We start from the raw sequence: 27,939 nt of genomic DNA, 5'->3' as shown, positions 1-27,939 counted from the left end.
CCAAAATGTGTGCTGAGCCAGCACAAAAACGCCTTCGTTTTATTAATAAATTAAGCAATGTGCATTAACATGCCTCGCGTGCGTGATAGCACAAAAACGACGTATAGTAGAGCTTAGTGTTCCTCTTCTCCTTGATTGCCGTGCTGCCTCTACCACTGAATCGTGTTTTGCTCTTCCGGTTAGACCTTTTCGAGCTTATAAATATCCTTCCTCAGCCCAGAGACTATCGCACCACCAAGAAACCAGAGAAATAGAGAGAGAAACTTGTTGTGTGCGTTTTATGTTTATTAATCATTGGTGGTAGACTCATCTATCCAAAGTTATGCAAGTAAGGTAGTATTCTACCTCTGCTCTCTTTATTTCTATATATATATATATATATATATTTTTTTTTTTCTTTCTAGTGTTAGTTTATAACACTCAAAAAATAGTTAATAAAAAATATTTTTTTAATTAAAAAAATAAGTTATTTTTTAGATATTAATAATTTTATTAAAATTTTAAAATTTTTACACACATATGAGATAAATATATATTATTAATTTAATATTATAATTAAATAATAAAAAATATTTTATTAAAAAATAATTTTCATGAAAATATTTTTTATATATAAATTATTTTTTGTGTAACAAACATGGTTTTAGTGTGTGAATAATTAAAATATTTATTTCTGAAATTTTTTTATGAAGGGAAGTTGAGAAATTATTAAAGTTATGCTCCAAGTGTGTCAATGTTATAAGGTTTACTATTATTATTATTATTATTATTATTATTATTATTATTATTATTATTATTATTATTATTATTATTATATACAATAAATATAGTTAAAAATATAGAAAAACTCAAATTCTCATTAAAATTTTAAATATTAAAAAGAATAAAATAATAAAATAATAAAATATAATAAATATGATTAATATAGTTATATTTCTAATGTCATAATTAATAATTACGTAAAAATATTAATTTTAAAATTAAAAATATATTAATTAGTAAGGAATATAATTAATATAATTATATTTCTAATATCATAATTAATAATTATATAAAAATATTAATTTTTAAATTTTAAAAATATATTAATTGATCTAATTAAAATGTAAAAAAATAAAAAAAAATAAAAATTCATTAAAAAATAAATAAGAATTAAAAAAAACCACTGCTGCCAATTTGGCACGATTGGACAAGTCCAATGTTCATACTGGGTGGCCCAATCTTTGAGCATGTGAGATTGTGGTGGAAATTGCACTTTGCTTTGCTTGCAGATCTCTCTCTTCAAGACCATCAACAATTTGGTGTTGAGTGATTCAATAGTAGCCCAAGAAGCCATGGAGTTGGGCCAGTTATCGTGTTTAATCTGCCCAGTGATGGAGTCTCAAAATTGCAAAACCAGCCCCTGAAATTTATCTTTCCCCTTACCCGCAGCTCCCAGCCTTCTTCAATTGCCGCTTAAACTTCTCCTCCGTTTCTCTCTGCAACAGTCTTTTGTCTGCTACTTAAATTTGAGTCTATCGATGGAGGATTCTAAGGTAAATCCATTTCTTCTTATATGCTCATATTTTTTGTTCCCATTTCTTGGACTATAATGTTTTTGTTTGCTGTCTTCAGTTTTAGTTTTACGAATCAAAGTTTGATTTTCTTGCTGTTTCTTGACCATCCAAATCTACAACACCATTGCCACCATTCTTTTCTGCCTTCTATGTTGGGGTAAATTGGCTTTTGATATCTCTTTGTGTTCTTCATTTAAATCACCTTTCCAGTCATCTCTATGTGGTAAGCTTTGGTGGTGTCATTTTTGTTTCAGTGTGCATAGTCATAGTTTAGGGTTTGCAGTTGCAGTATGTGTAATATGCTATTACTTTTGATAACTGATATTGTTTTCCTGATTTGCTTCCCTTTCCTACCATAGAAAAGGAAACTGAAAGTCACATTACTGATTATGAGTTGTTTTATTTGTTTATTTATTATTTTTCTTATCGCAGCTGTGTTCTTCAAGCGAGATCATAGAGACAGATGAGAGCTGTACAATAGTCCTTGAACTTCCTGAAAATGACCCTTTTTTTGATAAAAAGAAGGTGAGAAATAAAGGAAATGATGATATTCTTTTTGTTCTTTTACATTTATTGCTCAAAATTTGCTGGGGATTTATTTTATGTTTCAGAAACGTTAATGCTATTTGATTATATCTTTTTGGTTTTTGACAGAAAGTTGTTCTTTAATTTTCTATTGTTTGGAATTAATGAACAAATAATTCATCTCATTTTCAAATGAATTTTATTAGAATTCAATTGTATAAATGAATTCCACAGAAAATGCAAATGAATTATACTAAAAATTCCAAGGGTTAATAACAGCAACTGAGCAAAAAAAAAAAAGCTCAAATCTTTTGCATTAAATTAGTCTTATTGGATAAATACTAATTTTAATGGCTAAACTATTACTTGAAATAAGATTTGGACATGATAAAAACTCCATTTGATGAAAAAGGGACTATCTCACTTCATAAATACTATTATCTTGATATCCATGTCGTTTCCTTGAATTGAATATTTGACTTTGGCAGTTTGACTACAACTGTAATTGATATATATAAAATATATGCTATAATACATTTTGAAAGAATTGGGCACAACTATAAATTTGGTGAAAAAAATTCGTGACTTTTTCTGTCTTTAATCCAATATTCAGTTGTAAATGAATTTTGATATTTGATACATAATATACTAGGGTCTAGGATTTCAATAATTTTTATTTGGGGAGAGGTGGGGAAAGGGGAGAGTGAGAGAGGGAGCACCAATTATTTGTAAATTCCATCAATTTTCATGGATTTTTTAATTTAAGTTTATAAAAAAAAATAAAAAATGTGGAATCCTAGATGACACCCTCATTAAGTTTCAAATATAACAGGTGTCAAATTGTAGTTGAATTTCATAAAATTTTAAGTTCTAAACTTGATAAGTATAAAATTATAAATGAATTGTATACAAGTTTATTGATTTCTTTTGTTCGAAACACAGTCATAGAGAACTTGAAAGTGCAAAAGTTGCATTTCTCTATGATAAGATGGGGAGCTTACTTTTTTAGTATACATTAATATTGACTTTATTTTGATTCAGCAATAGCAACTTTAGATTCTATTAAGGGTCAGTCAAGCAAAACATATTTGACTGAGTTGTTAATTTTCTATCTCTATAGTTTGTTCCGATAATGTTTCCTATTTTTTTGACAGAATTTACTGCATAATAAGGGTTTTGATGTCCGGGAACATGTACAGCTCCAGAGCATTACATGTCCTGATTCAATTGCTACCATGTTGGAAAAAATTCTTGAGATAGCAAGAATTACACACTTGGATGAGGTAAACTGCAATTTTCCCTGCATAATCTACATGTTTTTCACTTTAAAAACATGCTTGAATGCAAGTAAGTGGGTCTCATTTACCAAATAGATTGATACATGGGCTATTGTACCCATCTTTAGCATAGTGGCAGTAATTTACCTTTAGCTCCTTGATTCTGGTAGTTACATTATCTTCCTTGTTTTTCATAGCATTCCTTGATCTTAATGTGGAATTATAAAGTAATGTGGGCTCACTGAGTTGCAGGTAGAACTTTATTTTTGTAAAGTTGATGAATGTTCATCAGTGGAATATTGTAGCCCCAGAAATGAGGTGGAAGCTCTTAATTCAATCCTAGCACTCGTTGACAGCTTGCTGTCTCGTCAAACACGCACGGAAATGAATGCCTTGCAAGCCTTTCAAGATGCAATTGTTGATAGGTTGGAGAAATTTGTGGACAAGAACAGAGAGGAGAGTAGAATAGATAAAAGCTACAGTTGTGACAAAGAAAAAAGGATAGCAGAATGGGGTGAAATCAATGGCATAAAATCAAGATTGGAGATTGTCTGTAAGTATTAATTAATAGGATAAACACTTTATGCATGGCATGCTACTATAAAAGATACAGAGTTCTTTTTTTTCCCCCTGCCTTTGTTGTCGACTATCTTGTAGTCCTGAATTGTCGCTTGAAAAGGAAGATAATAGGATAGCTTATGTCTGGAAGAGGAATTGAAATCTGTTTGTTAACATATCATATTTCTCTTGCCTTATTTCTTCGTGTAGATGTTGAAGGAGCTGGTAGAGGAGGCATTGCAACAAAAGATCTGAAAGTTGGGGATATTGCCTTGGAGATTCCTGTGTCTATTATAATTTCTGAGGATCTTGTGCATCAATCTGACATGGTCTGCTTCGTTATCTGTAAACACATATAAATACTTTCAACTTATGTTTGGTTTTACATACATTTTTTTAGCAATCTTTTTAGGAAAACGTTGAAAAAACAGAATTCTGAGGATTTAACCCAAAATCGTTCAGAGTGGAAAAAGCGAATCCATATAGCCGACCCCAAATTTTTGGGATAAAGGCTTAGTTGAGTTGAGTTGAGTTGAGTTGTTGAAAAAACAGAATGAGGAGGTAAAATAGACCTTCAAACTTCTGAAGAAATTGGATGCTATTTTGATTGTTCAATATGATGAGTTCAAATGCTTTGTAGCCAAGTTTTGAGTGATAGTTGAAGGCATAAATGTTGAAAATAACCCTTGCAGAAAGAGTGGGAAAAAAGACACAAGGAACTTTGAGTGATTAGGCAATGTGCCTACATCTATAGAGCCACCTGCAATTTTTTCACTAGGGAGAAGCTTAAAAGAGCCTATATATAGATGCTAGAGGTTTTTATTTTGAAAGTAAAATAAAAGAAACTCAAGATCACAAATACACGCCAACAGATTTGAATTCACCCATCCTTGTGAGAGCCCCTTTTTCCCAGAGCTTTAAGTGTATAATTTCTCTGAATATAAGCCACAATCTCAACACTAGGCACACCCATTCCCTATATCACGCATCTTGGGTTGTCTCAAGCGGGTTTCATTCCTGTGGTGCAGGCCTAGGTGCTGAGAGATGCACCTTTTCAGCCTTAGGGCATGGACCCAAAGAGTTCTGTTAAATTTACTCTTTATTAATTAGTTTTTATCAAATTTGGATTTTTTACATTTTCCCTTTGTAATATCACTATCAATATGGTTAGTACAATTACATAGAATGAACTCTTAAAAGGTAAGTATGACAATATGATCTGGTGCTTCAATTCCAAATTAAACTTGTCTCCCTCCCTCTTAGTCAACTCAACTGTCTTGAATGACAACAAACACTGGTATTTGTAGGTCTAGGGCCACCCTTGAGAAATTATAGATGAGAATGGAACTCCCTTAGTGGAGAACGTCAAAGAGGAAGAAGGCACTAAGGATCATAACTCAAATGAAGGGAAGAAGAAGATATCTTGATGATGATGACGAGAATTACTACTAGTTTTTTTGAGGAATGAATTGGAGAATAGAATTAGGTGTTTGCTTTTGTGATCTTTTCCATATGCGGCAGGCTTAGTGATGGCTCATGTATACGGCTTTCTTTTCGCTTTTATACGCACTTGGTTTTTGTTGAACTAATCATTTTATTGGTGTAGCTTGGGGAGAGATACCACTATTCTATTCTTGTGTGTTTGTATTGCTTTGCATTTCAATTTGAACATGAATTCCATTGAATCTTTCTCAATAATGAACTTTGTAGGAAGTAAGAGTGCTGTTTTATTACGAATTTTCGAATTATTTACATTCACTTGTAACTATTTGTAAACTAAATTGTTATTTAGGATTTTATACTCATTTGCTTCACATCCCTCAAGCATGCCGAAGCTCCCTTTAGCTTGTGTGCCTTTGTCTACTTGGCACCATTGACAACTATGTGGTCAATTGTGATCAAGAATGTCGCAAGGGGTTTTGTGGTCGCTTGGACGAGCATTCACCGAAGTGGGAAAGAGTGAGGAGTCGCCACTTTAATTTTGAGGGAAATTAAAGAAAACCATTTGTGAAAATAAATTAAAATGAAATCACTTCAAAAACAGAGATTCTAGGTTCGGGGTCCGTGAACGGGTGGGGAAGGTGTTAGGCACCCCACCTCGTCCCTCAATGAGGTTGAGCAGATTTAACTTTAAGCTCTTTATAAATTAAAATCAATAGTTAGGAGGTTCGAACGAAGATGTTAATCCTTTTGGTAAAAGGGAATATTTGATTTTTCACTAATTCGGGTTGCCCAGATACATAAATAAATGAGACGACCCTTAGTGAGTTGGTATTGCGCATCAGTTTTGTTTAGGGGGTTATTTTGCATATTTGTTAAAATTTGATTTGAAAATCGGATAAGAACTCTCCTCCGATCTCTTTTAGATTAAAATTTCAATTGGAGATCGGATAAAAACTCTCCTCCGATCTCTTTCAGATATTCCTTAAAATTTTGATTGAGAATCGGATAAGAACTCTCCTCCGATCTCTTTTAGATATTCATTAGAGTTTTTGATTGAGAATCGGATAAGAACTCTCCTCCGATCCCTTTTAGATATTTATTAAAAATTTTGATTGAGAATCGGATAAGAATTCTCCTCCGATCTCTTTTAGATATTAGAGTTTTTGATTAAAAATCGGATAAGAACTCTCCTCCGATCCCTTTTAGATATTCATTAGAGTTTTGATTGAGAATCGGATAAGAACTCTCCTCCGATCTCTTTTACTTGAATGGGAGTCGGATAAGGACTTTTCCGACCTCTCGAAATCTGATTACATCTACACATCATAAGAGCCTAAGACTAAGGGTTCTGGCATTCAAAGATGCCGGGGACCTGAATAAGGCTTCTTTTAACTCATTGGTACCTCGTGACTAGATAGGGGATACCAGACAGAATTTTACCGACCTCCTATGTGATCACCTTACCAATACCTTTCGACAGGCAACATTTGTTCATTTGCTATTCCGAAACTCAATTTTACTCCGACCTCCCCCACCTTTACCCAGTCATATTCTCGAGCTAGTCTAGTGGTTCGACTTCATAATTCTCTGATTTATTATCCGAACGTTTATTTAAAAAAACTCTTATGTTAAGACACTGCTACCAACGTTTTATCAAACTACCTGTACGTTACCTGTAAATAGAACACCTACATTAGGAGATAATAAAAGACTAAGAACAAATAAATAGCATGAACTGATATCAAAGATAAATTCAAGAATAACCACCCACGTGGGGCCTTCTAACATAAAACAAACTTTAACGAAAATTACGAGCGTAAAAAGAAGATAAAGACGAACACTGGATGAGGCAACGGTTCAAACACTCACCTGCAAGAAGTTGAACCTATTGAACTAACTATGGAGTCACGAATGTTGCAGAGTTTCGGGCTAATAGTCTGGGGAGTAACGCTTGCCTTGAAATGACGAATGCCTAGTTAGCATGTAATCGAACCGGAATGATAATGAATGAGATTGAACTCAGAAAATAAAAGTGGATATTAAGGTGGTGAAAACAGAACTGAAACTTAAGAAAGGGTATCACAGAGCAATGAACAAACTGAAAATCAGGAGTTTCAGTGTCCAACACTTCTTCAAAGAAAATACTTTAGAAAACTGGTTTCTAAAGTCTTTCTAACTTAAAAATAGCAGAGTAGCAAAACTGAATTAATTTTCAGAGCCTTTCCACTATAATCACCACCCTTTTTTCGTCCTCCCTATCAACAGTTTTCATGCAGATATTTATAGGGAACGTGTGCTCCCAATGAAGGGTTAGGATTCCCCTCAAAGGAGATGGACGGTTTGGATCTTAAAGGACATGATCTGATGTTTGAGAATCAAAGAAAATCAAAATGAACGGCCGAGATCCTTTTCAGAATAATTGTCCTTTCTCTCTTCTAATCTGACGGCCCAAAATTTCTTGTCAAGGGCGATCCGAAGGCTGAGAATAAAGAGCGCCGGTCTTGTCGTCTTGTTCTTTGATCCAAGGGCTCTGGACTTGTCCTTACAAGTAGGATCAATGGTGGAGATTGGGATGTACAGCACTGTCATGACATACTCTGGCACCTGTCAGTAATGTGGGCGATTCTGAGGCGTGCGGTGGAGATTTCGTTTGCAACGCTTTAACTACCTCGGCTCTGATTATGACGACAGTTAGCGGAAGTTATCTTATTCTCTTTGTTTTCCGACCTCCCCTCCCTTCCGATCTTTCTAACACGATCCTTTTCCGATCTCTCATGCCGGGCTCCCCTCTTCCGACCTCCCCTCTTCCGGTCTTCTCCTTTATCCGGTCCGATTCAGTCAAAGCATTTATTCCTTCGATTTCCGAGGCATCCGCTTCGTTTTCTACTCGCAATAAATGCTCAGACTTTCCCTATATATATACCTTCAACGGGAAATCCCTCCGCATTTGATTTTCTCCTCTTTCCCTCTCACATTTCCTGTTCTAACCGCTCCGGCAATAATCCCGGCCATGATAATTGGTTTTGATCTATTTCCAATTGTCCTCTTTATTCCTCGACTGAAAATTTACAATCCCGGTGATCGGAGAATTATGATAACCTCATTTGATGACAGTGAGAGAACCGGACTAATTTGCCGACCTGGATCGAGGACCTCGATCGTGTCGATCTCGAATCGTTCGATCGATATAATCGGCGAACTGATTTCGGACGAGAAGACTGCTAATATTCCTCTTAACATCGGTGACTGCCCCTTGAAGTTCATTTGGCTCCTCACCACATTGGGCGTCCCGACTACTGGCTGCTCAGTCGATGATAGTGGAGATGACTCTCCATCCTCATGAGAGTCATAATCACCCCATCTGAGCTGTACGTCTATCTGTTGTCTATGGCTGGACAAATCTTTTGATTCAGCCACGAGACTAGAGAATAGGCTTTGACATAGGCCTTTATTAGATAGGATGTTCCACCAATCTCTAAAGATCACCCCTATGATGTAATCAGACCTTTAATATAATTCGATCTCTAGAGATTGCCCAAATGATGTAATCCGATTTTTAATGTAATCCGATCTCTAGAGATTGCCCAAATGATGTAATTCGATTTTTCGGAAATAAAATTTTATTTTGACAACTATTATTGCATTGATTATTTTTCGATCTCTGATGTGTTTATCCGATCCGGTTCCTAACTGAACAGCCCTTAACCGATCCGCACTTCCAAACATCCGCCTTAATTCACCGATCTCTAACTAGCCGATCTCTCCTTATTATGGAATTTCTGGAATATTCGTGAGACGTGTTAGAAAAAGCTGGCGAATCCCGCTAACCGATGCGCCGCTTGGGACACCGTGAGCATTAAATGCTCAAACTAGTATAAATAGGGGATGAGTCCGCTAGTTGTCCCCTTATGTCATTTTCAGCCTCTCGCGAGTGATTGAAAAATTCTCTCGTTTTTTCAAGTTCTTCCGACACCGATCACACTCCGGTAAGGGTTTTGATCTTTCTTTCAGTTTAAATTTTCTCTTTTCTTTGAAAATGAGCGGCGCCGAGGGTCAGAGAGCGGCAAGCCACCCTTCCGTTCAGATCTCGTGGTCGTCAGATGAGGTAGAAGTGGTCGGACCGAGCGGGCGACCTGAACCTCCTAGGACCTCTATTCCAGCCCGCAGTCAAGCAGCACCCTCGAGGCAAACACATTCTTCAGGGAGAGAAACCTCCCCATGGATGAGCTGCCATCAATTCTTCAAGAAACCGACTGCGATGCTCACCAAGAGTATAACATTCACCCAATTGCATTTAACTCATTAAGTGTCACGGCAATCTTCGAGCTGATCACTTCTTCGAAGAGAATGATATGATCATGGTATACGAAGAGCAATTAAAAGCCGGGCTGCGGTTCCCTCTTGACGACTTCTTCAAGGAAGTTTTAAAATTTCACCAAGTGTGCATAGCCCAAGTTCACCTGAACTCATGGCGGATCCTAGTAGCCTTCAGAGGCCTTTGTCGAGCCAAAGGACTTAATCCTACAGCTAAGGTGTTCGCCGAACTGCATAGGCTAACTCCTCAAAAGGACGACGAGTATTGGTTCTTCCAGGCGAAGCCACATTGTGGGCTTTTTACCGATCTGCCCTCCTCCCTGAAGAATTGGAAAAATCGCTTCTTTATCCTAAGGAGCAAATTTCCGAACGGCTTTGAGGGTTCCCCACGCAGCTGGCTGCATCAGGGTCCGTTAATTCCGAAGCGCATCACCCTGAATAGGGAAGAAGGTCTAATGGTGATGGAATTGACTCTTGTTTAGATGCAGTGATGGCCGAACTGCATCATTAGACAATGGAGTTGATTACTGGCGAAGAACGCGGGCTTCAGCTCTCTGACCTCGGCCTCAGTACTTTCTATATCTCTGATCTTTGGGCCTTAGCGATCTCACTGACCTTTTCTTTGTGCAGGTATGGCGAGCAGCGAGGCTTTCAAGGAGAGCCGGAAGCGGAAAAGAGAGGTTTCCCGGAAAGTGCGGGAGATGAAGCGGGCTGAGGCCCTTCAGACGCCCAGGCATGATCCCGGGGAAATGCAAGGAGGCTCGTCTCAACCCTCGGGATCGCCGATCCCTGACATAGAACTGGTCCGGTCCCCTCCTCGTCAAGAAGAGCCGCCACCACCTCCTCCGGTTGCTTCAAGCGCGGAAGGGGGTCCTTCCCAACCACCTGTGAGGACCCTTTCCCGCGGCGCTCAAATCCTGATCCACTCGCTGGAGAAGAATCGCACGGTTCAAGAGAATCCGAGCTTTGTTAAGGTCTTGGGGTCCTCCATCTGCCTTCGGGAGGATCGTGATAGGCTAACCCCGAACAACCTCGATGATATCCTGATCCAAACCATGAGCCTGAGCGTGGAGAGTTTGGTGAACCAACACATTGTCCGGGAGAAGGCTCACCGCTTGAGGCAGGAGGTCAAGAAGGTGGGTCAGGAAGCTGCTTCCCTTCGATCTCAACTTTCGTCCGCTCAAAACTACATATCTGAAATTGAGGGGCGGATGAAATTCTACGAGGATAAGCTGGCCGAGCAGGCTCATGTTCTTGAAGAGGTTCGGGCGCTCCGAGCTGCTGAAGTCGCTCGCCTCACTGAGGAGCTCAAAGCAAAAGAAGAAGAGGCAGTGACAAGGGAGGCCGGTGCTTATGTGAACGCTCATGGGGATCTCTTGGCCGACCTCAGGAAGTGGTACCCCGAGGAGGACTTCTCCTGAACGGTGGATCTGGCTCCCCATGACGAAAAGGATAGCGAGGAGGAGGTCGAAGATGATAGAGGGGGTGAACAAAATGTAGAACAGGCTGGAGGTGATTCTCCAACCGAATGACTTGTATATATATGAAATGAAATGAAATTCCTTTTTTTTTTTGTTCAATGCTTGGATGAGATCGGAAAGTATCTAAGTTGCATAAGCACTTGATTGTCTGAACATATTAGAACAACAGCTAAAAGTGATTATTAATCTAAGTGTAAGAGGTCGGAAAACATTGTAAGCAAGAGATCGGCAAACGCCAAATGGGACTTGATTAAAATTGGAAACTTGATTTGAACACTTAAGATCGGAATCATCCTTAAACCGGATTGGAACCTTAACTTTATCAGACGATTATCCCCAAACTTTTAAAAGGGAGATCGGCAATAAGACTGGTGGCATGAAGGCCTAATGTTGGTTCAATTTCGTTTGACAAGAGAGATCGGAAATGTAATTGACTGGTCAGGAGACTTGACAACTGGTTTGAGAGATCGGTGAGGCTTTAAATGATATGGGGACTTAGAATTGATTTGATTCCTTTTGAGGAGAATCAGAAATGTAATTGGCTGGCAAAGGGAGACTCAGTGCTGGGGATCGGTTTCAAAGTTTATTGATTTCGGGGATCGGCCAAAATATGGTGTCGACAAAGAAAACTACACGGATGTACATAAAATATAATTTCATAATTTGATATAGTGATATGATGGGCAAGTTTATAGTTACCTGGCCATTTTAGCCTACATAAGTTCAATTGTGATAAATGATAAAGGAATCTTCATGCGCATTTCATGCATAAATCCTTTGAGATATCGTTTGCTTCACATCCAAAGATGTGCTTTACTTAGTTATGCTACATATACTGGTATATAGTCATGTTACATCATGTTTATGGGTAAGGCAGAGGGATTCATGTCTCTGTCCCCCACTTTGTTAGTTTGCTCATGAAATCCCAAAATATCAACACAGTGGTTTGATACGGTAAGGTGTATTCCTCAATTTGCTTGCAGTTTCATATATTGGGGAAGATTGATGGGATCTCATCTGAGACTATGTTGTTGCTATGGAGCATGAAAGAGAGGCATCATTGTAATTCAAAATTCAAGATTTACTTTGATACACTGCCAAAAGAATTTAATACAGGTGTGTCCTATTCTGTCTATTTTGGTCAATGAAATTGTGTATATTTGCTTGCAAGTAGCAACTAAACTAGAAAGAGAAATTTGTTTGATAAAAAGGTGAAATATTATATTAATCTATAGTGTTCAGTTCTTCGTTTTGAATATGAATTTTTTTCAATTTAATGTTGAAACATGTTATCTAATACTATCTTATTCTTAATTTTAAATTTAATTTTAAAATTTAAAGTTTCTGAATGAATAGCTAATGGTCCTTATATATAAGGTAATCCTAAAATCTGGCTAAAATGCATTGTTGGTCACTGAATTTCGCTTTAATTCAACCTCAATAAATAAATATTAATTTGTTTGAATTTCATTACAGAACCTTTATTTCATCTACATTTTTGTCATTGTTGCTGGAAGTGCTAACATTTCAATGAATAATCTCATAGAAGTTCAATAAATCCTTTGGAATGCATGTAATACTAAAGTATAGATCATAGGGGAAAGTACACAAAAGTACCCTATTGTTTGACCCCTTTCAAAAAATTTTTTTATTCAGGCTTCGTGGTTCAATTTTTGTCACTTTAATACCCTGAGGTTTTCTTAGTTAATCAGATGATGGGTAACTTGAGTAATGCCATCAGGTTTGCTGATATGGCACTCGCACGTGGACCCTTTTATTTGAGGCTAAAAATGGGTCTCACTTGGCCACATAATTTATAGAAATTTTAATTAAGAAACTTAAAAATAAAAAAGCTAATGACACTGTTGACAGCCATAGCGTGCCAGAGCTAGAATCATAATGGTGTCATTAAGGTCACCAACAATGTTGCTTGGTTCAAATTACTTGCAACTTCTTTTCCTGTTCTGGAGAAGGTTTTCTTCCTATGTCGGGTATGTATGTGAAGAAGTGTCAACTTATGGAAACTTTTTAATTTGTTCGAAAATAAATGCATTCTTAGTTCACTTATCAACAAGTACAAGGTATTGAGTTCTTATTGTGCAGTCAGCTTTGGCCTTATTCTGGTTGATGGACAATAAAATAGAGGGTAAAAAGATTAGGGAATAGTCTATAAAAGATAGACAATAGGAATAGAGCAAAGAGTAGTGATTAAGAAGGAAATGGAAGATCAAAGGAGCTTGATTGGGGATGTATTTATGTAAGAGAGAATGCAAACTGTTTTTGGAGTTAGCACACAAAGGCCAATGCAGAAGTCCTTGTTGCTTTTAATTGTGTTTATACATACTATATTGATAATGTTTGAAAAACCTTGTTTCTTTGGGGATGTTCACATCATCACATGTAGAAACACAAGTTTTTCACAGTTCTAATTCAAAGATCAATTGCTTTATATTTATCCTGATGTTTTATATTTATCCTGATGTTTTATATTTCTCAGTTGTAACACAGAACATAGGAAGAGAACAACTAAACTCAACTCAACTTAATTCAACTAAGCCTTTATCCTAAAAATTTATTGGGGTCGGCAATATGGATTCACTTTCTCCACTCAACATAGGAAGAGAATGTTCTCTGAAAAAGGAAAAGAAAGGAAAAATAATTGAAAGTTTCTGCAAAGTAATTTGAACATAGGGGCACCATTGGTGACCTTAATGCCACCATTAGCAACCACTACAGTCTTCAATGTAGCTGTGAACTTATTATTTTTTAAAATATTTTAAATTTTTTTATAAATTATGTGGATATTTTAGAATTTTTTTATAAATTATGTGGTCAAGTGGGATTCACTTTTAGCTCGTGCCAAAAAAGTCCATATATGTGTGCCACATCAGTGAACTTGACAGTGTTACATGGATTGGCCCTTATTTAATTAACAAAGAAATCCTCAGGGTTATACAGTGACACAAATTGAATCATAGGACCTAATTAAGAACAAAAATACAAAACAACATGGTACTTTTCCATACTTCCCATAAGATCATTTGTCATTTGAATGTAACCCAAAAGTCATTAATAACATCTCTATATACAAAAGCATATATAAATATTAGCAATCCATGATGGAACTTGACAGTGTTACATGGATTGCCCCTTATTTAATTAACAAAGAAATCCTCAGGGTTATACAGTGACACAAATTGAATCATAGGACCTAATTAAGAACAAAAATACAAAAGAACATGGTACTTTTCCATACTTCCCCTAAGGTCATTTGTCATTTGAATGTAACCCAAAAGTCATTAATAACATCTCTATATACAAAAGCATATATAAATATTAGCAATCCATGATGGAAATTAGCAAGGATGATCAAATTTTATAAAACATGAAAATTGAATGATGAAGTTGGAACAAATTGATATTTATTGACTGAGATGAAATTAAGGCTGACATTGGTGACTAGTGATGCAATTTACAAACACCTTATCTTTTTTTCGTTTCTTTTTTCTTTTTTCATTTTTCTTTTGCTTGTATTTATGCATGCTCTAAAATAATTTCATTTTTAATATTCTAATTTTAAGGGGTCACAGTTTGGACAGTACAGAATTCTGGGCTTGCAAGCAACCTAAAGGTTGCAATTTAGAACTTCAAGTGAAATCACTTAATGGAAATTTCTGAATGATTTAAATTGTCTCCAAAGTTCCTTCCTTTGAACCCTTTACTCCAAGACCATAATTGGATAATGGCCATTGGCCATTTTCTTATGTGTTAACATTCATTTTCCTAGTTTGATTGGCTTTAATAAGGTTCCCCTTTTCTAACCATTGACAGGGCTGAGCTTTGGAGTTGCTGCAATTATGGCTTTGGATGGAACTTTGTTATTAGAGGAGATAATGCAAGCAAAAGAGGTTATTAGACTTTGTTATTTTGTTTTTATGCATATTGAACCTGGCATCTTAGGAGGTCACTAGAATTGTGGGAAAAGCAATTTGATTTTGTTACATTACTTTTGCGTTTTAAGGTTTTTTATTGTGATTTGCTATGTTGTGGTGCATTAAAAGCCACAAACCAATGCTGTGGATTAGTGCATTGTTCTTGTAGACACGGGAGCTACTGATAATTTCGTGGCAGATAAGATTGCATCTCGGTTCAAGTTAAACATACATGAAGATGCAGGAAAGATTAACGTTGTTAACTCTAAAGCATTGAACACCATAGGCATTGCTCGTGGAGCATCTTGCCAGATGAGGCGTTGGAAAGGTGAGATAGATTTCACAGTAAGCCCTCTTGATGATTTTGATGTAGTAATTGGAATGGAGTTCCTCAAGAAGGCGTGAGTTGTTCTAGTTCCAGCTACAAATTGCCTTCTTTTGATGGGGCACAAACCGTGTGTAGTTTCCACAACTTTTAGCCTCATTAGCGAAAAGAAACTGATATCGGCTCTTCAATTCGAAAAGGCAGTGAAGTGTAGAGAGCCGACATATGTAGTAGTCTTGATGGTTAAGGAAGTTGGGGAAATGTTTTAACATTCACCATAGATTCGGGACATAATGCGGGAGTACAAGGATGTCATGCCTGACCGGCTACTTTTTGTACTCTTATGAATTAGGTATTCCTTGATTACCTTGATAAATTTGTGATGGTCTATCTTGATGACATTGTGATGTATAGTTCTACACTGAAAGAACACAGGAACAGATCACTTTGTCTTCGAGAAGTTGAGGGAGAACAAACTCTTTTTGAAAAAGGTGAAATGTACTTTCGCTCAAACTCGAATCAAGATCTTAGGCCATGTGATTGAAAAGGGCTAATTCTGCATGGACCAGGCCACGGTGAAAGCAATCCAGGAATGGGCAGTACCTAAGAGCACAACTAAATTAAGATCCTTCTTGGGATTGACAAATTATTATAAGCGGTTTGTCTGGGGCTACTCTCAAAATATATGCTCCCTTACATAATTGTTGAAAAGGGAAACTAGTGGCAATGGACTAATGAGTGTCAAGTAACCTTTAATAATTTAAAGCAAGCGATGGTAGCCGAGTCGATGCTAGCTCTCCCAGACATGATGGAACCCTTTGAGGTACAAACTAATGCCTCTGATTTAGCATTGGGAGGAGTCTTGATGCAAAAAAATCACCTGATTGCTTTTAAAAGCCAGAAGTTGAAAGAGGCAGAGATTCAATATATAGCTCAAGAGAAAGAGTTGCTAGCAGTAGTGCATTGCCTCCGTACCTGGAGACATTACTTATTGGAGTCAAGGTTTGTAGCGAAGATTGATAATACAACAGTCAATCACTTTTTGTCCTAGCCGAAATTGACACCTAAACAATCAAGATGGGAAGAATGTCTAGTCAAGTTTGACTTCGAATTTGAGTATAAACTAGGGAGCTCGAATTGAATTGTAGATGCTTTAAGTAGGAAGTCAAATGTGTCAACTTATTAACAGACAACACAATTTTCAAGTAATAGGGCAGCTACCACATTGCGAGAATAAATTCGAGACAACTTGAAGAATGACCCCCCAGGCCATGGCTCTAATGAAGTTAGCAGAAGAGTGGAAGACTAGACAGTTTTGGCTAGAGGACAATCTTCTAATGACTCGAAAAAATAGAGTGTATGTTCCAAAAGGGGGAAACTTAAGGAAACTATTACTTTCAGAATGCCATGACAGTTTATGAACGGGTCACCTAGGCTGGCAACGCACACTAGCTTTGTTAAAATATGGTTATCATTGGCCTCAAATGGAAGATGATGTGAGGGAGTATATAAAAACTTGTCTAGTGTGTCAGCAAGATAAGATGGAACGGCAGAAACCTGTAGGATTGTTATAATCATTACCAGTACTAAGTAGACCATGGGAAAGTGTTTCTCTAGACTTCGTTGCTGGGTTGCCAAGAGTGGGAGAATATGACCACATCTTGGTGATAATTGACAGATTCTCCAAATATAGGACCTGTGTGCCGATGTCTAAATATTGTTTAGCAGAAGATACTGCTCGTGCCTTTTTCAAACATGCAGATAAGTATTGGGGTATCCAAAAGAGCATTATAAGTGATCGAAATGGTTGATTTGTGGGATCATTTTGATCAAAGTTGTTCCGTCTGTTGGGTTCTAGATTTGATGTCTCAACGAGTTTCCATCCCCAAAAAGATGGTCAAATCGAGAGATTTAATGGGTTGCTTGAAGAATATTTGAGGCATTTTGTTAATGCTAGTCAAAAGAATTGGGCTTTCTTACTTAACGTGACACAATTTTGTTTTAATTCTTTAAAGAGTTCTACTACTATTAAGAGTCCTTTTGAGATTGTTACTGGTTAATAACTTTTGGTGTCTCATACTCTGGATGGTTTTGAGAAATCCCAAAGCATGCCACTTCACAAAGGAGTGGAAGTAAAACACAGAGATTGCAAGGGCCCAATTAGAGAAAGCATCGAGACACATGAAGAGATGGACAGATGAGAATCAAAGACCACAGGAGTTTGCAGTTGGAGACCTAGTGATGGTAAAGTTGTTGTCTAATCAACTATGATTCCTTCGTAACCGAGACAAGAGATTAGTTCGCAAATACGAAGGACCAGTACCAATTGTTGCTAGAGTTGGCCAACTTGCTTACAAAGTAGATCCACCTGAATGGACGAAGATTCACGCTGTTTTTCATGTCAACAGATTAAAGCTATATCATGCAGATGAGACAAATCCGAGCCACAGCAGACCATCTAGACCAGCTTTCACCCCCACATCACCAATCAACCAAGGAGTAGAAGAGTCCTGGCAGAGCGAGTTGTTTAAACCACCAAGTATCAGCTACATAAGGAGTACCTCGTCAAATGGAAGGGTTTGACTGCAGAAGAGACTGGTTGGGAGAAGGAAACAAACCTCCAGCCACATAAGCAGAAGATTGACGAGTTCTCACAAGCTCAATCACAGCTGTAAATATGGACTGCATTCTTTTCCCTTCACCAAGGTTTTTTCCCACTGGGTTTTACTTGATAAAGGTTTTTTAATGAGACAGTACTTCATCACTTATTCTACAACACATGTACAAGAGACTGAGGCAATGGTATAATATCAATCGACAAGAACGTCGACCATTGTGAGTGAGGGAGAATGTCAAGGGGTAAGCAGTTTGGGTAGTAAAATGTAAATTTCAGGGATTAAAGGGGATATTTTGTATTTATTTTCTATTTATATAATTTTAGGGTGTGATAGCTCAAGCATAGTGATGTTTCCTCTTGCCACACCCCATTGTATTCCTATCGCTCTTTGGGGGGGAGTGACTAGTAGGCTAGTGCTGAGCCTGACTGTCACCAATTGTTGAGTCCTTGTCCCTTTACTCTTTGTAGGTTTCCCTCTTGCCTATAAGTGATGTGAGGATTGCTTATCTCCTTGTATTTATTATATTATTCAAATGAAAGAAGTAGCATGTTCACTGATCTTTTGTCTCATTATTTGATGTGACGGTTATGCTTGTGATGCTTGTTTATATGAGATGCATGTGATATTTTTGCCAATTGGTTTGCAAAAGCCCCATGCTAATGTGATATTCATTTTGATCCACAGATTATTGTGAGACTCTCCTTATTTTTTTTCTTCACTAAGTTTTAAACCTGTTGTATTATATATCAACAAAAAGTTGTAGCTGTATTGTGACATAATTAGTTTGGTCCCGTGTTAAGTTGTCCTTGATATTACACATTCTTTTTCAAGATGTTCAATAATAACTTAAAATGTGAAAATGTTTTATATTTTGCTTTCTTATGAATGGAGACGGACATATTGTTCTTTAAATATATGTTTTCTTTCAAAGGTCTGAAATTTTGTAAAATAAAATTGCCAACTTGTTTTTGTTAGAATTTCATCAATTGTAGCTTCCTTGCACTTACATGTATATTGATGCAACGTAAAACTCGAATAGAAACACACTCCATAAACAATAGTGAAAAAAATAGAGAAAATTCACTCACAAACATGCACGTGAGACAAAGAATTTAAGAGTAAAATCTCTGCTAGAAATTTATTAATTGAAATTTATGTCTAAATTACATGTTAATAAGGGTATTTATAGTGTTTTTAGACTCTTAAACCTAATAGGAATACAAATCTACTTTTTAAGATATTTAGATAAACTAAAACACAATAAAAAGATATAAACTAAATCGAAAAACAAAATTCTAGATAAAGTAGGAAACAAATAAATGTTAAATTGAATAGGAAACTTCCTAATTAATTCTAATTTAATTTATACAGTTGCTGGAATTCTTCACTAGATGTCGTAGGTGAAATTTGCTACCCAGAAAAATCAACTTTGTCCAAACTTGCTAAAATTGTTGCTTTCCCTCTTTTCACATCAGCATACTTCCATTGTTGTTTGACTTGCTACTTCACTCAAAAATGCTCCGCATCATACTCCCCCACTTGAATCCTCGAGTTGAAATAATTTGCAACAATCCAAAAACACAGCCATAACAACTATAGCACCATTCTCCCCTACTTGCGATAAATCCTCCATCGAAATTTGAAGCGGAAGAGAATGAGAATTTTCATTGAAGATGTACACCATATAACTTTCAAGGATGGAATCAATAAGATTGACATGAACAAAGTAGAACCGAGGATCTTCATTTTTTTTTTGTATCTATGAGAATACCTGGACAAATAAAATCAACAAAAACCATTGGAATTAAAGAGTTAGATAAATCTTCAACTTCCATCAACTTCATGATTTGAGTTTCTTTGATCTCCGCTATTGTATCCATAGATTGTTTTTCCTCAAATACCATTGAAATTTTCATGGCATGATCTTCGTCGTTCTCTAGAACGTATTCTTCAGGGTCTTTATCTTCAACCATAGTAAAAGGAAATTCAATTAAAGTTTCGGATTTCAATTCTTCAAATTTAGGCTCATCCACTTCAAGTTGCATTTTTGAATCTTGAAGCTCCTTTTGTTCTTCACTTTCTTGTTTCACAACCAAGAAAGGCTTTGGTTGGATCTCTCTTTGGCAAAGTTTTTGTTGAAATAAAATCTACTCTTTATCTAGAGGTAAAAATTCATGTTCCAACAAATACTTCATTATAAACTTTGTACAAATTGATCCTTTCCCTTCTCGCTTTCTTTTAGATTGTAGCAATTCCCTCCAAGCAAATGTACCATCTTTCAAGTTTCAACTGATAAGCCATCAATTGGATTTGTTTTTCAAGTGCTTTATTCATATGATTGAAGAATGTATCCGCATTCACGATCTAATCTAAAAATTCCCTATATTGAGATCCCCATAGAAATTAGAAATATCAAGATAACTCACACTTCTTCTCCTATCACTATTATAACATTGATGCCTATTGAACTTGATTGGTTCATAGTCATTTGTCTCCTCTAAATCATTATAGTAGCCATATTGCCTACGTGCAAAAATTAGTCAATAAATAGGATCACCAGGAGATGCACGGCATTCTTTTGTCAACCTAATTCATGTTAATTTTATTTCCCAAAGCACCAAGATGATCTACAATTTATTCGAAGCATTGTTCGATACGCTCAAATTTGAGGTCCATCTGTCGCTCGGGACGTTGCTCCCATCATTGCAACTTTTTGTCTCTATGGTAAAGGGATCTAGTTCCTCGATTATTGTCGCAAGAACCACTATAATTGCCGCCTCCATCAAGGTAATTCATCTCGATTGGAGCGATTTCTCTCTCTGATACTACTTGACGCAGCGTGAAACGTAAATAGAAACACACTTCATACACAAGAGTGAAAAAAATAGAGAAAATTCACTCACACACACGCACGCACACACGTGAGAGAAAGAATTTGAGAGTAAAATCGATGCTGGAAATTTATTAATTGAAATATGTCTCTAAATTACATATAAATAAGCGTATTTATAGTGTTTTTAGACTCATAATCCTAATAAGAGTATAAATCTACTTTCTAAAAAATTTAGATAAACTAAAACACAATAAGCAGATATAAACTAAATAGAAAAACTAAATTCTAGATAAAGTAGGAAACAAATAAATCCTAAATAGAATAGAAAATTTCTTAATTAATTCTAATCTAATGCTACAGCTGTTGGAATTCTTCAAAAGATGTCCTACGTGAAATTTGCTACCTAGAAAAATCAACTTTGCCCAATCTTGTTAAAATTGCTACTTTTCTCCCTTTGCATACCAGCATGCTTCCATTATTGTTTGACTTGCTTCTTCACCCAAAAATGCTTTGCATCATATATATTATTTCAGGTTTCAGGAACAGAAAGCTAGTTTCTGAATGTGGCATAATTTTTTCTTTAAATTTTCACAGCATTTGCGCAATCATTATGATGAGTTGGTTCCTGCACTATGCCATAATTATCCAGACGTATTTCCACCAGAGCTCTATACATGGGAGCAGTTCTTATGGGCTTGTGAACTCTGGTACTCCAATAGCATGAAAGTCATGTTTCTTGATGGAAAGCTAAGGACTTGCTTGATTCCTATTGCAGGCTTTCTTAACCATTCAGTATGTCACTCTTCCTTTGTCCTTGACATTTTGTCTGCTCAGCCATTCATTTTTACGCGTAGACTAGATGGTTAAATTAAATTTGTGGCTTCAAATGGTAATGATATTTGCTACTGAATGTTTTTAAACTGAGGTTATTTTGGTTGGGCAATAATGTCTCAGCCATTAGCAAGTCTGAGGATGCTTGCATATGTCCTGGACTAGATCAACCATTACAGCTCTCCATTTGATGTTCCTTACCTTTAAATTTAAATTTTGTGTGCTCAGCCAGTCATTTTTATGTGTAGACTTGATGGCTAAATAAAACTTGTGGCTTTAAGCGGTAATGATATTTACTACTGAATGGTTTTAAACTGAGGTTATTTTGGTTGGGCAATAATGTCTCAACCGTTAGCATGTCTGAAGATGCTTGCATATGTCCTGGACTGGATCAACCATTACGGCTCTCCAGTTGATTTTCCTTAACTTTAAATTGATGTTGCCACTTAATTATTTGTCCAATCAAATGGACTGTGATGAACTGTTCATCCCTGTTTGCTTCCTAAAATCTGAGTTCTGTTGCTCATGATCATTTTACCATTGTTGTCTGTCTTTTGTTGCGGCCTCTGGCCTAACTCTATTATTGTTCATATGCAAAATATATTGCAGTTTGTTTTTATTATTCACAACTTGCTCTCATCAAACTTTGATCTGCAGCTCCACCCACATATCATTCACTATGGCAAAGTAGATTCTATAACAAATACATTGAAATTCCCACTGTCAAGGCCTTGCCGTATTGGACAACAATGCTGTCTTAGCTATGGGAACTTCTCTAGTTCACATCTACTTGCATTCTATGGCTTCATACCACAAGGAGACAATCCATATGATGTAATTCCATTAGGTAATTTCTAGCTGTATCACCCTGGGGGCTGGGGATTGTGGAAGGGAAATCTAATCTATTGCCAAGAGATATGCCTGGCACGTATTCTCATTCAGGGTTTTATTGCATCGCTAAATGAATAGAAACATTCAGTACTTGCACAATGTGTGTGCTTATGTATGCATGTGTATATGCTTTTGATATTGTATGAATCCTTGTTTTGGTGCAGATTTTGATGCTGGTGAGCTGGACCCTATAGAGGATTGCCCGGTGTCTAGCCAAACTACTCACATGGTCCGGGGTACATGGCTCTCAAAGAACCATAATCTATTCCATTATGGTTTGCCATGTCCATTGCTAAATTTTCTACGGAGAGCTCGGAGTCCTACACTGCACACTAAGACCATTGTAATTTTCTCTGTATCGTGTTCTATACTGTCCCTATGCAAATATTTTCCCAGCAATTGGTGTCAATATGGGTGGATTGTTTGTTGTTATGCCTGTGAGCTTTATCATTATTTGTTTTTCCAGTTTTCCTGTATTTCTTGAATCATCAATTTCTTGACTTGATTTTTCAATCAATTTATACAATTCATACTCATGGTCTAGTGCTTTTTTCTTTAATAATTTGTAGACGCAATCAAACTTGGAAATAGAAATAGAAATTCTGGAAGTCCTGCAGTCCACTTTCAATAATATGATGGAAAATCTTGGTGACACTGACCCCGTTGACAGGTAAGATTTCTGTATCAGAAAAATGTCCTTTTGAGAAGCAAACAAGTTCCGTTTTATGAAGAGAGGTATTATGTTATCATTACAGAGAAAATGCTACTTGGGATGTTAAGCTGGCATTAGAATTCAAAGATCTGCAAAGACGAATCGTCTCCTCGATTTTAACTTCATGTGATTCTGGTCTCAAGTTGGTGCAAAATGAATTTTCCAGGTCTGTAGTCGAGGAGTGAGCACCGAGTACAACTTTTAGCTGTGGATTAGATGCGCTTGCTTGAAGCATCATATCTGTCTGCATACCAGAAAACTGAAAAATATGGTATGTACAGCAGACTCAGATAAATTTTGTGTTAGGACTACGCTGCAAGGTTAATTACCTATCAGAATCTCTACTGTTTGGAAAGTCTAAAAACGAAAGAATTAAATTCAATTTGACCATTTATAATCAATTTATCTCAAAAGTAATATGATATTGCAAGAATTCAATTTATTTAATGAACTATCCTGTTAAAGTCTCCAAAATGCCCCCATTAATATTTGTTTCTTTGTAAATAAGGATAAATGATATGGGACACATCTTGCCCAACATGCATGTCTAGCCTAGCAAGCAAACTTAGCCAACGAGGAGTATTAATTTGTATTTAGTTTTCCAAGGAGTATTTATTGGAATATTAATTTTCCTACTTATTAGCTAAGTATACTCTTCAAGTATTTGGTAATTTATGTAATAGTTGTTGAAAAAGTAGAACTCTATTATAAATGTATAGCCTTGGAGGCATCATGAATCATACATCAATATAATTTCAGAGGTTTTTTCCTAAGTTTTTGTGTGCCGAACTTGTTGAGTTAATCCGTGCTAAGTTGTTTTTGAATTCTCGCTGCGAGCTGTGAGCTTGAATTCTGTTGGAATTGATGATATTTTTTCTTACTGCTTGTTATACATCTCATTGAAGAATCCCATAATTATGAGAAAATCATGTGATTGAATAATCATAGGAGTGATTTATGATTTATTGATAACATTCCATATATATTATGCATCTTCCATTATATATATTGAGTTCTATGTATTATGTACGACACTCAATACAAGTGAATAAAAGTAGCCCTTTTGAGATTTTGTGTTCGAGCTCTTCATAATTGGACCACCTAAATCCTTCTTTTGCTACTTTTCTCCCATTGTTTCTATCCTCCTAAATTTCAACATGCCATCAAAGCTTGGGTTGGAGCTTTTACTTTGTTTTTCTTCCTCGGAGCCAAGAGTTTTGAGTCCCCATTCTGTTTCTTCTATTTTTGTCCTCTATTTCTCAAGAAAAGAAATAGACCCAAGAAAAAAAAAGTGAGGCTTTTTTTTTTTGAAAGAGAACTAAAAAAAAAAAATCATATTTTAAAACAAGGAAGAGGGAAAAGATTAAAAAAAATAAAGCTTGATAATGAATCCATAACTTTAGGAAAAATCTCATCAAGAAGGAGTATTGGAATTGATGAGATTTTTCCCTAATGCATGGGATATGTCTCACTGAAGAATTCCATGATTATGAGAAGATGAAGGGATTGATTACAAAAAATCTTTAAGAATAAATTATGATTTATTGATAGCATTTTATATATCTTATGTATCTTTCATTATAATATGAAGTTTTATGTATTATATAAGACACACAATACAAGTGAACAAAATGCAAGCCCTTTCAAGATTTTGTATCCGTCGATGTATGCTCTCTATAGCAAACCATGTAAAAGCTTCTCTTTTTGTTTTTCCCTTATTTTTTCTATTCTTCTAAATTTCAACAAATCCTTTGTTATCCACTAGGTTAATAAAATATAAATATAAGCATATTCATTCAATTTTTTTAATTACTCCTAAGAGTGGCATTTAAATGAAACTATCATTTTAAAATTTATTCCAAAATCATGAATTAAATTAAATTCTATCATAGGAATCATTTCAAATGGGATGTTAGAATTTTGTTCTAAGTGGGCATGAAGCATAAGGAATTTGGCTTTTGTGAACACACATTTTATTCTTAATGCTATTCTGTGGTGCTTCATGATATTTTCCTTATTAGAATATGATAATAGACCATAATCTTTGTATTTATTGAAAAGATTGAAAAGAAGGAAGGACCAATGAGTGGCCTCAGGAAAGGCATGGCCATTATTGCTCTTAAATGTGTGGCCATGAGCCCCTACCTATCCTATTTTTTATATATGAAAAATCTTCAATGTTGGAGATAAGATTCAGATGCCATTATTTGACTTCACAAACAATTGGCCTTTCTATTATGCTAAAGCATCATTTATCATTTTCTTTCTGTGGTGGATTATGCACTTTGACTCTGCTTGTATTGCTGCTCAAGGGGATTTTCTTTTTTTTTTTTTTTAATACACATACAAATGTCTACATGATAATTGTAATTCTTTTTTTTTTTTTAAAGAACTTTTTCTAAATATTTTGGCCTAATGCTTTTTTTACACTATAAGTATATATCATTAGTTTAATATTATAACTAAATAAAAAATATATATTTTTATAAAAAAATATTTTTCATATATAAGTTATTTTTTAAAAAATAAATAAAGCTTTTAAGGTAAAATCCCTAGTTATAAAACAAAGGCTGGATTGTTGGATTCTTCTTCTGCTTTCAATCTTCCAGCAGCTTGATGCGGTCTTCAATAATCTTGTTGTTTCTGGATCCACAAGATGAAAAACTCTTAAGAACTCAAACTTGAAAGGCAAACAAAATTTTGGTCTCTTCTTTACGCAGAAGTTCCTTTTCACATTGATTGCAACTTTTCTTTTGAAACAGTTGGTTTACCACAATTATGCTTATACGTCTAAATTTTGCTGGTTCTTTGTTTAATTCAATATTAAGATGCTGGAAATGGGCATTTCCTCGGTCCAGTTCTGGATAAATTTAATTCCTTGACGATGGTTGGTCAGAAGGTTTCCATTGCTGTGATGGAATCTCAGTTGTCCGAAGCTGTGACAATGGTGGGGATGACTATTATTCCTGAAACCACTTCAATTTCCACAACCTGCCCTGATAAAATGTAATGTTATTTTTATTAAAAATTAATTTTTTTTATACTTTTAAATATTTAAATATTATGAAGATTTTTAAATATTTTTCAATATTTATATTATGAAGATTATGTTTAAATTTTAATAAATACATTTATATTATATAATGTAAATTAAATAAAAAAAATTTCCGTGAAAAATTCATTTCGCCGCCAGGAATGGAGCAACAAATTGAGTAAATAAGGTTAAAAAAATTATTTTAAAAGAAAATATTATATAGAATAATAAGCTATCTACTGAGAAAAAAAATATAATAATATATGAAAACATGTAACAATAATAATTGAATAAAAAATAATTTCATAAAATAATTACAATAAGTAATATCAACGCTAATTTGACAAGCTAACAAAATAATAGATGCACTAAATTTTTCATACATTATATGTTAATTATTAAATAATAAATATAATAATTATTAATTCAAATGATTATTATTATTATTAATAAATAAGTACAATAATTATCAAAATAATACATCAAAATTTATTAAATATAATAACATTTTAAATATTATAATGAGATAAAAATTATTTTAATGGGTTATTTGAGTAATTCAATAATATATACAAGAATTTTATTTAAAAAAAAAAATTGATTGAGGTCAATTAGCCCCACACAATGTGAAGTAGATTTACCACTTGCTTGCTGCTCTCCAATGAAGAAATTTTCATCTCAATCTCAATCTTTTGTGAAGTAGAGAGAGGCAGAATAATTTATACTTTCGACTTATCTCATTGTCATTCCTAAATGAAGATGGTCACGAGGGTGTTTATAAAGCTTGTGTCAATGACAAACTCTTTGCAGAAGAAAAAAAAAATTGGAGGGCGTAGGACAGGATGTGAAAAGCGAATTTGGGATAATGTCATACTGAAATTAAGGGTCAGCATTCGGTTCAAATCGAATCGAATTAAATTAAATTATAAAAATTGAATTATATATTTTAAAAATCAAACTAAATCGAAATGGATAAAAAATCAAATCAAATTAAATAATTCTATTTCATTTCGGTTCAGTTTAAATCAATTGGTTTTGATTTTTTATTAATTTTTTAATTTAGACTTAATTTTCAAATTATTTAGTCTAATTTTGATTTTAGTTTGAACATAATAATCATTAATCAATAAAAATTAAACAATTTATATATATAAAAAATTAAATATAATTCATAAATTTCCCATAAAAATAAATCAATTCAAAAATCAATTCGATTCGATTTGGTTTGATTTGAATATATAAAATTACTATTCAATTCGGTTCGGTGTAACCATTTTTTTTTTCAAAACTGAACCGAACTGAAATAATCGAAATTTTTATAATATAAAATCAAACCGAACTGATTAAAATTTAAAATCGAACCGATTGAATCGAATTAATTCAATTTAGTTCGATTTTTCAGTTTAAACCAAAATCTACTCACCCGTAACTGAAATTGGTTTGCATGTCTATGGCCGAGTGTATGAATTCTCATTAGGTTATTTCTTCTATTTCCAAGTGAAGAATTAGATGAAGTGGTTGACGAAAATTCAGCATCAGAACATAATTTCTTTGTTAGGTTACTGCATTCATGATGAACCCAAGTTTCTTGTATATGAAATAATGCAAA

The 27,939-nt window shown here is 35.1% G+C and overlaps 1 protein-coding gene across 2 annotated transcripts; it reads left to right on the top strand.

The window, feature by feature from the left end:
- Positions 1–1,372: 1,372 nt before the first annotated feature.
- On the top strand, positions 1,373–24,069 carry LOC110640922 (uncharacterized). 2 transcript variants are annotated; one of them, XM_021792461.2, is made up of 12 exons: positions 1,373–1,535; positions 1,989–2,081; positions 3,236–3,364; positions 3,611–3,911; positions 4,127–4,245; positions 12,138–12,270; positions 14,986–15,062; positions 21,457–21,654; positions 22,351–22,540; positions 22,749–22,927; positions 23,154–23,254; positions 23,340–24,069. In XM_021792461.2, the coding sequence occupies exons 1-12, from the start codon at positions 1,521–1,523 to the stop codon at positions 23,479–23,481; spliced, it is 1,677 nt and encodes a 558-aa protein (XP_021648153.2). In that variant the 5' UTR covers positions 1,373–1,520; the 3' UTR covers positions 23,482–24,069. The 2 variants fall into 2 exon arrangements, with proteins under 2 accessions (XP_021648153.2, XP_057995233.1); XM_058139250.1 differs by lacking the exon at positions 23,340–24,069 and having other exon boundaries at positions 22,749–23,021.
- Positions 24,070–27,939: the final 3,870 nt, after the last annotated feature.

Source organism: Hevea brasiliensis, chromosome 17 (genome assembly GCF_030052815.1).
Source record: "Hevea brasiliensis isolate MT/VB/25A 57/8 chromosome 17, ASM3005281v1, whole genome shotgun sequence".
In the NCBI taxonomy this organism is placed as follows: Eukaryota; Viridiplantae; Streptophyta; class Magnoliopsida; order Malpighiales; family Euphorbiaceae; genus Hevea; species Hevea brasiliensis.
Note: the sequence above shows the minus strand (reverse complement) of the source record. Positions and strands in the feature narration are given on the sequence as shown.